The sequence below is a fragment of the Glycine max genome, chromosome 20, assembly GCF_000004515.6.
Source record: "Glycine max cultivar Williams 82 chromosome 20, Glycine_max_v4.0, whole genome shotgun sequence".
Taxonomy (NCBI): domain Eukaryota; kingdom Viridiplantae; phylum Streptophyta; class Magnoliopsida; order Fabales; family Fabaceae; genus Glycine; species Glycine max.
Genome location: NC_038256.2, coordinates 9,598,739 through 9,608,791, shown reverse-complemented (window position 1 = coordinate 9,608,791; position 10,053 = coordinate 9,598,739). Strand labels below are relative to the sequence as shown.

The 10,053-nt window shown below is 37.8% G+C and overlaps 1 protein-coding gene across 1 annotated transcript; it reads left to right on the top strand.

Annotated features, from left to right (window-relative positions):
* The first annotated feature begins 5,728 nt into the window (after window positions 1-5,728).
* On the top strand, window positions 5,729-6,993 carry LOC106797610 (uncharacterized). Its single transcript, XM_014772435.1, has 2 exons — window positions 5,729-5,903; window positions 6,590-6,993. The coding sequence occupies exons 1-2, from the start codon at window positions 5,729-5,731 to the stop codon at window positions 6,991-6,993; spliced, it is 579 nt and encodes a 192-aa protein (XP_014627921.1).
* The last annotated feature ends 3,060 nt before the right edge of the window (window positions 6,994-10,053 follow it).

Sequence of the window (10,053 nt, the reverse complement as noted above, 5' to 3'; positions counted from 1 at the left end):
AAGAAGGAGATGAATGAAGGGAGAGGAAGAGAAGAGCACGAAATTTTGTGCTCTAAAAGAGCTTTGAAATCTGAAGTTTAATATTCAAATGATCAAAGTTGAATAAATGCACACACATGACCTCTATTTATAGCCTAAGTGTCACACAAAATTGGAGGGAAATTTGAATTTGAAATTGAATTTGTGGAGCCAAACTTTGGAGCCAAACTTTGGAGCCAAAATTTCACTAATTATGATTAGTGAATTTTAGTTATGGTTCAGCCCACTAATCCAAGATCAATTCCAAGATTCTCCACTAAGTGTGCTTAGGTGTCATGAGACACGTAAAGCATGAAGGACATGCACAAAGTGTGACTATATGATGTGGCAATGAGGTGTAGTAAGCTAATGCTCACCTTTCCCTCTAAAATTTAATTGTATTGGGCTTCTACCAATTCAATTAAATTTATTTCCCAACACACACATCAAATATTCACTTAGTGCATGTGAAATTACAAAAGTACCCTTAATACAAAAACTAGTCTAGGTGCCCTAAAATACAAGGGCTGAAAAATCCTATATTTCTAGGGTATGCTACCTACATTATGGAGCCCTAAATACAAGGACAAAAAATAATGAAACCTTAATCTAATATTTACAAAGATAAGTGGGCTCGTACTTAGCCCATGGACCCGAAATCTACCTTAAGGCTTATAAGAACCCTAGGGCCTTCTCTTGCATCTCTGGCCCAATCTACTTGGAGTCTTCTATCCAATGCCCTTGCGGGATAGGATTGCATCATTCCCTCCCCCTTGAAAAGGATTTGACCTCAAATCCCGAGGTTCTTGAAACTCTGCGCTTCTTTCCTCAACACCTGTAAAAAGAACAAAAACATACATATTAGTGGATTTTGGGAAGTTGAAGTAAGGTAAGGTCTGAAAACCCATTTCCTGGGCATCTTCCCATGAAGGAACATGATTCCTCACGAACTCAATGAATAGTGTTACAAGTATAGAAAAATATGGGACAAACCTTTTGTAAAAGTTTATTAAGTCATGGAAGCCCCAAATTTTCCTTATACTTAGTGGAGTAGGCCACTCAGGAATGACCTTTATTCTCTTAGAGTTCATGGGAACCCCTTGATCACTATTTAAAAAATTAAGAAAAGTAATGTAATAAAACATACCTTTTTCTGTATTTTCATGTTGATTATTCCTACCAAAAAGTATGACAAACCTAAGGTGTCCCATATGAGTACCTAAGTTTGTATTGAAACTAAAAATAAGAACAAACCTACCCAATGAGTCCCTATGTACACAAATCATGAAGATGTTGGGTGCACGAGTGATTTTACAAAAGAAGGTTGCACCACTCAAAACATTAATCATACCACCTATTTTAGGGATTTGGTGCCTAATAATACCTATTTTGGGCACCAACAAAGCACAAGGATTTAAGCTCTTGTGAACCAAACCCTCATCCAACAGCTCCTTTACTTGAGGAATAAACTCAAGCCCAAGAGGTGTGGCAATGCTAACAAGTGTATTTTTACAAAGGAGAAAATGTGGAGGTTGTCTAAGAGGGGAAATTTCCTTAATATTTGTCTTTATTTCAAAATGTCTTTCCTTCTTAGCTAACCTCTTGGAGGAGACACTTACCTCCTTACACTCCTCCTTAACCATTAAAGGTTGTCCTTCTTCTTGGGGGTAGATCTCTTCACTAGATTCCTCCCCTTTTGCTTCTTCACTTTTACTAGAGGAAGGTGAAGTAGTAACCTCATCTTGGCTACTATAAATGTCTTGGCCCCTCATAATTATGGTTTTCTTGGTGGGACATTGAGAAGTAATGTGTCCTCTTCCAAGACATTTAAAGCACTTCATGGAGCTAGTCTTCTCTTGCATACTAGCCTTAAGGGGTTGCTTTTCTATTGTCTTCCCCTTATCATCTTTGGGCTTAGAAGGTGTCACCCCTAAGATGCCTTGACCTTGGTCTTTCTTTGGATAAGAATGAGAGCCATAAGATTTTGAAGTAGACTTCCTTTTAAGTTGTTGCTCTACCCTTATTTCCCAATCTATGTTAGCCTCTACATTGTCCTTCCCATGGAAGTATGGGAGGTTAATGTTAGCCTCTTGAGGTTTTCTTTCCTTTTCTCTCCTATGGGAGTGAGGTCTAAGATGTGACCTATGCCTTCCTTCATAATAGTCACGAAGTTCTTCACTTAGGCTCTTGCAAGAGTTATGACTACTATTGGAGTCATGTTTTTCTTTTCTTAACTCTATTAGTATTTTCCTTCTTTCTTCTTCCCTTATTTTCTCTTTTTCATCTTGACTTATTTCTTCCACTCTTTTTTTTCCTTTTTCTTTTCTCTCTTGTTTTTCTTTCCATAACTTAAGAGATCTCAGCTCATCTAATATCTTATACAAGGGTTCCTTAGGAGTAGAACCCTCACCATTAACACTAGATGAAGAATGAAGACTCATGTTGGTTCCTAAGTTATGGTTCTTTCTTGTTAGGGGTTTGAAAACAAAAGGTAAAAGAAACTATGGTTGAAACTAGCCAAAATAAACACTGAAAGAGGTGTGAAAGATAAGGTAAAAACTAATTGGTAAAAGGCAAGCTATCTAGGCGGTTTGACAATGGAGGGTAAAGGAAATAAGCTATGAAAGTAAGCAAGAAATTAAAGTGCAAGAAATGCAAACTAGGCGGATCCTAAGAGTTTTTGGATGACCTCATTTAAGGTTCCCAACAAAACACTCACTATCCTAAGGGAAAATTGCCTAAAATTATTGCACATAAATGGAAGTAGGGTGACCTAGCGGAGGCTCCCAACTTACTTCCAATGAAAGGCCTTTTTGTTACAAAATTTGAAAGCACAGCAAATTACCAATTACAAAATTACAAAGAAAAAAGTCCTCAATTGTGGTGGCTATTCTCTCTTTAGTGTTTCACTCAATTTGGAGTGCTTCTTAGTCCAATAGCTCTTAAGGTGGTTGGCCCCTTTCTTCTTGACTCAAATTCTTCAAGATATGGCACTGATCCTCCTTTCCAATTCCCTATATGGCAACTCACAAGCAAGGAAACAAAGAGACAAACAATAACCAAAGACAAAAAAAAATGAAATGAAAGCTAAACCAATAGAGTTTTAACAAGACAAATTTTCAAGGATTATTCAACAATTAAAGCAATGAAAAGCACAAAAAATCAAGCTAGGACTCAAAGAGAAACCTAGAATGACTCTAGAGTAGAGTAGAAAAAATATAAAAAAAAAGACTCAAGAAACCTCTAGTTTTGGCACTTGTTTTCACAATAATTTTCAATTGAAATTTCAGAACTAGGATTGGTATAAAATAGGCACCAATTATAGAACAAATTTTGAGCCAAAACAACAAGCACACTTCCCTTTCACTTTTTTTTTCCTGGACACTGATTTTTCTGCCAACTTGTGTGATTTTTCTTATTTTTTACTTTAATCCAAATCGCTTTATTCTTTTTTTATAATTTTGGTCCATATGTCTAGAAAATTCAGTAAAAAGTTAAGCTCAAAACACGTAGTGACCAATTCCCAGTAATTTATACAATTTTGTATGTTCAAGCTGCCAGCACCAACGATTTCAACCTAGAAATCAAGAGTAATGTTTATATTGCTTAAGGCTTGGATAGTTACAATTTGTGTTTGATTATGCTCAATTATCTTGAATAACACAATTCAAGAGAGCTTAAGACTTATTTGATTCACAAATCCAGCCACAACTCAGCACCACAACTCAACTTCATCATAGGCATCATGTAGGAAACTTAGAAAACAAAAAAAAAAGAGTTCAACAACAAGACTACTTCTAGGAATTGATTTTGAACATGTTATGAACTAAATAACATGCATGAATTAGACTCAAAATTCAAAAGATAGGCTAAGAATGACAAGAATACATGAACAAATGTATCTAGAATTCAATCAACCAAATAAAAATTCAACACAAACTTAGAACATAATGTGACAATTACTATAACTAAACATGACTCTAAGACAACATGGATTAAGTGATTTACACTTAGATTTTTGTGTTTTTTTTTCTAATCAATATTTTGGAAGAAAATTTAGATCTAAGATTCATCACAAGAATATTATGAATGAAAAATGATAGAACCTAAAATCAACACAAAAACATGATTCAAGAGTAGATCTACAAAATTTGAATCATAGAAATGCAAGAACAAGTGTAGATCTAAGATTTAATCAGTTTATTTTTTTTTTGAATCTACTCTAAAATAAACCAAACCACAAGATAATGGAGGATATACATGGAGAATAAGATGAAGAACAAGGAATTAAAGAGAATTCATCGAACAAAAAGATAGAGGAAGCAAAAGAACATCACCTAGATGAAGATGATCTTGATACCACATGATGTAAGCTCCATTGGAGCTTGTAGGCCTAGGATCTTCTTCATCAATGGATTCCTTTGCTTCTAGGAAGATGAATGGCAGCAGAATGGAGAAGGAAGAGAGAGAGTAGACGCCACTTCAAGGAGAAGATGAGTCTAGAAGAAGCTCACCACCATAGGAGGCCATGGATAAGAGCTTGGAGGAAAAAGGAGATGAATGAAGGGAGAGGAAGAGAAGAGCACGAAATTTTGTGTTCTAAAAGAGCTCTGAAATCTGAAGTTTAATATTCAAATGATAAAAGTTGAATAAATTCACACACATGACCTCTATTTATAGCCTAAGTGTCACACAAAATTGGAGGGAAATTTGAATTTCAATTCAAATTTCACTTGAATTTGAAATTGAATTTGTGGAGCCAAACTTTGGAGCCAAAATTTCACTAATTATGATTAGTGAATTTTAGTTATGGTTCAGCCCACTAATCCAAGATCAATTCCAAGATTCTCCACTAAGTGTGCTTAGGTGTCATGAGACATGTAAAGCATGAAGGGCATGCACAAAGTGTGACTATATGATGTGGCAATGGGGTGTAGTAAGCAAATGCTCACCTCCCCCTATAAAATTTAATTGGATTGGGCTTCTACCAATTCAATTAAATTTATTTCCCAACACACACATCAAATATTCACTTAGTGCATGTGAAATTACAAAAGTACCCATAATATAAAAACTAGTCTAGGTGCCCTAAAATACAAGGGCTGAAAAATCCTATATTTCTAGGGTACATTATAGAGCCCTAAATACAAGGCCCAAAAATAATGAAACCTTAATATAATATTTACAAAGATAAGTGGGCTCGTACTTAGCCCATGGACCCGAAATCTACCCTAAGGCTCATAAGAACCCTAGGGTCTTCTCTTGCATCTTTGGCCCAGTCTACTTGGAGTCTTCTATCCAATGCCCTTGTGTGGTAGGATTGCATCAAAATGATCATGCGATAACTAATGTTCTCGAAGCCTTAGCTTAGGCTATGGGGAATCAAAATAGGGGAGAAGCTACTGGAGATGCTGACTACCAAGGGTTGGACCGCTTCCAATGAAACAATCTCCTTGCTTTCAATGGAGGATACAACCCTAATGGTGCTCAGAATTCGATAAGGGAGATCAAGAAAATCTTTTGAGTGATGGCATGTCTGGAGGGGTAAAAAGTTGCTTTTGGTACATATACTCTGGTGGATGAAGTTGAGTATTGGTGGGAGAACACTCGTCAATGCTTGGAGGCTGAAGGTTAAGTTGTGACCTGGGAAGTCTTCAAGAGGGTATTTCTAGAGAAATAATTTCCTGAGGATGTTAGGAACAAGAAGATGATGGAGTTCCTGGAGCTCAAGCAAGGGAACATGACTGTGGCTGAATATGCAACCATGTTTGAGGAGTTGGTGAGGTACTTTCCTCATTATCAAGGAAGAGATGGCAAAAGTTCAAAATGTGTGAAGTTTCTAAATGGCTTGCGACTTGAGGTGAAGCAAGCTGTGAATAACCAAGGTGTTCGTCAATTTCCACTTTTGGTGAACATGTGGGCCCAATGAATAACAAAAAGAATGGACCTCAAAATCAGGGAAAACCGTACTCGACCCCTCCTAAGCAGTATGGTAATTGCCCCAAGAATCAGAGGACTGATGTTATGGGGTTTGCTGGTGGTAGTGGTAGTAAACTCACTACTTTCTCAACTTAGATCACTTGTTACAAGTGTGGTAAGCTAGAGCATATCTCCTTAAATTATGCTGATAAAGGAACGACCTATTTCAACTTTAGACAAAAGGGGCATATTCAGAGAGATTGCCTATATCCTAAGAAGGAGTAGAATGGTGGGGGCCTGAATGACCAAACTGAATGTTCGAAGGCCACAAGAAGAGTCTTTACCCTTAACAATACCGAAGCTTCAAAATCCAAAGATCTAATCCAAGGTAAATGTTTCATAAGTAGGATTCCCTTACTTGTGCTATTCAATTCCGGTGCAACCCATTCTTTTATATCTTGTTCGTGTGTAGAGAAACTTAAGCTTTCTGTGTCTTCTTCAAATAAAGATCTGGTGGTAGAGACCCCAACTAGTGGTTCTATGTTAACTTCTAATGTGTGTTTGAATTGTCTTGTGGAAATTTCTGGTAGAACATTCTTGATTGATATGATTTTTTTGCCTTTGAGCCAAATTGATGTTATTTTGGGTATAGACCAATTATCTTTCAACCATGTCTTGTTAAACTATTTTGATAAAACTGTGGTGTTTGATGATTTTGGAGTGAGTAAGGATAGGATGTTTATCTCTGCCAACCAATTTGTGACATCTTTAAAAGAAGATGCTCAAGTGTACATGATCTTGTCTAACCTGGAAGTAGAGACAAAGGTTTCCATGGGTGACCTCCCTGTTGTCAAAGAATTTCTTGAAGTGTTCCTTGAGGATATATCCTATTTACCACCTAAGAGAGAGACAAAGTTTTCCATAGACCTGGCACCCGGTGCTGGATCCATATCCATAGCCCCTTATATGATGTCTCCTATAGAGTTAGCCGAGCTTAAGAAACAGTTAGAGGAGTTGTTGGAGAAATGGTTTGTGAGACCCAGTGTGTCTTCATAAGGAGCACCAGTGTTGTTAGTAAAGAAGAAAGATAGGACCATGAGGTTGTGTGTAGACTACTGCTAGTTGAATAAGGTGATGATTAAGAATAAGTACCCTTTCCCTAGAATAGACGACCTTATGGACCAGCTGGTAGGAGCTTGTGTGTTTAGCAAGATAGACCTTAGGTCAGGTTACCATCAGATTCGAGTGAAGTCTGGGGATATTTTGAAGATTGCTTTTATGACCTGTTATGGTCACTACAAGTATCTAGTCATGCCCTTTGGTGTGATTAATGCTCCAGGTGGGTTTATGGACTACATTAATAAAGTCTTTCACCCTTACCTCGATAGTTTTGTGGTAGTATTCATAAATGATATTTTGGTATATTCCAAGACTAGACAGGAACATGTAGAGAACTTGAGGATTGTGCTGCATACCCTTAGGGACTGACAACTTTATGCTAAGTTGTCCAAGAGTGAGTTTTGGCTAGAGAAAGTTAGTTTCCTAGGCCATGTGATATCTCAAGGGGATAGCTATAGACCCCTTGAAGATAGAAGTCGTTCTTGAGTGGGAGAGTCCTAAGTCTATTTTTGAGATTAGAAGTTTTATGGGCTTAATAGGATATTACTGAAGATTCATAGAAGGTTTCTCCAAGTTAGCTTTACCCTTGACCAAACTGACTTGTAAGGGTCAAGCTTTTGGGTGGGATACCCAATGTGAGCATAGTTTCCAAGCCCTTAAGGAAAAGTTGACGACTGCTCTCGTGCTAGTTTTGCCTAACCTGAGAGAACCCTTTGAGGTGTATTGTGATGCATCAAAGATGGGTTTAGGAGGAGTGTTGATGCAAAATGGCCAAGTAGTGGCCTATGCTTCTAGACAACTAAAGACTCATGAGAGGAATTATCCCATCCATGATTTGGAGTTGGCTACTATAGTTTTTGCCCTTAAGATGTGGAGGCATTACCTGTTTGGCTCCAAGTTTGAGGTTTTTAGTGAGTATAAGAGCCTTAAGTACTTGTTTAGTCCAAAAGAGTTGAACATGCGTCAAAGGAGATGATTAGAGTTTCTTAAAGATTATGATTTTGATCTTAGCTACCATCCCGGCAAAGCCAATGTAGTGGTTGACGCCTTGAGTAGGAAATCCCTACATATATCTGCCTTGATGATTAGAGAGTTGGATCTCCTAGAATAATTTAGAGACCTTAGCCTTGCATGTGAGGTTACCTCTAATAGTGTGAGATTGGGAGTTTTGAGGATCACTAGTGAGTTACTAGGGGATATCAGCAAGGGTCGAAAGACTAATCTTTTTCTAAGGACTCAGTTAGAAGCTATGGATTTAGGGAGAGATAGTAGTTTCAATGTGGGATCGAATGGAGTCTTGAGACTTCAAGATAGGATTTGTGTTCCCAATGTGCCCGAACTTAGGAAGATGATATTAGAGGAAGGACATATGAGCAACCTAAGCATCCATCCTGGTGCTACCAAGATGTATCGGGATCTGAAGATAATGTTTTGGTGGCCTAACATGAAGAGAGAGGTTAATGAGTTTGTGTATGCATGTTTAGTTTGTCAGAAGGTTAAGATAGCACATCAGAGACCTTCAGGGAAGTTACAACCCTTGGAGATACCCTAGTGGAAGTGAGACAGTATTTCTATGGATTTAGTTATAGGACTACCTAGGGCCCCTAGAGTATTAGATTCTATCTGGGTTATTGTTGATAGATTGACCAAGTCTGCTCACTTTATTCCCATAATATTAGATTTTCCTTGGAGAAGTTGACCTCCCTATATATTAGTGAGATTTTCAGATTACATGATGTGACATCTAGCATAGTGTCTGATAGAGATCCTAGGTTTACCTCTAGATTTTAGGAGAGTCTGAACAGAGTGTTGGGAACCAAGCTTAGACTAAGTTCAGCTTACCAACCTCAGACTGATGGCCAAACTGAATGGACCATTCAGTCGCTGGAGAACCTTTTGAGGGCATGTGTTTTAGAATAAAAGGGGAGTTGGGAAAGTTTTTTGCCATTGATAGAGTTCACTTATAACAATAGTTTTCACTCTACCATTGGCATGGCTCCGTATGAAGCTTTGTATGGTAGAAGGTGTAGGACACCCCTATGTTGGCTAGAACCCAGAGAGGACCTCACCTTAGGACCTGAAGTGGTACAACAAACCATTGAGAAGGTCAAGTTGATCCAAGAGAGGATGAGAACTACTTAGAGTAGGCAAAAAAGTTATCAGGACAAGAGGAGGAAAGACTTGGAATTTGAGGTTGGTGATCATGTATTCTTGAGAGTCACTCCGTGGACTGGGGTTGGTCAAGCATTGAAATCCCAAAAACTCACACCTCGTTTTATTGGTTCTTCCAAATTCTCAAAAGTGTCGGTCCTGTGGCATACCAAATTGCATTACCCCTGTCTCTTTCTAATCTTCACAATGTCTTTCATGTGTCTCATCCATGACCCATCTTATGTGATCGAATTGGATGACGTACAAGTGAAGGAGAACTTGACATATGAAACATTGCCTTTGAGGATCGAGGATAGGCAAACAAAGCACCTAAAAGGGAAGGAGATTCCATTGGTCAAGGTGATATGGGGAAGTGCATCAGAAAAAATGCCACGTGGGAACTAGAGAGTCAGATGCAAGGAGCCTATCCAGCCTTGTTTGAGTCAGGTAAATTTCAGGAACAAAACTTCTATACGGGTGGGAGAGTTGTAACACCCTGAAATATCACTAATTACAAATCGATGTTTAATTGTATTTATCATGTTATTTGATTATCTGATTGACTTGAATGAGTTTAGGTATGGTGTGAATTAGTCATTTGTGATTTTCTTGATGTGGATGTTGAGTTATGTGGATTTTTATTGACCTAAGTTGAAATTATGAGATTTTAAATTTTACCTAAACCTGTTCCAGTTAAATCGCAATTCTGGATTTGTTAACCGTTGGATCATCTTCAAATTTTGACTGTATGTTACTAGGAAATTTCCCCACGGTATGACCTTGGAGATTTTCAAAACAACAACTTTAGACCTCTCGCTTAGTGCAAGAAGCATGCTAAGCATAATT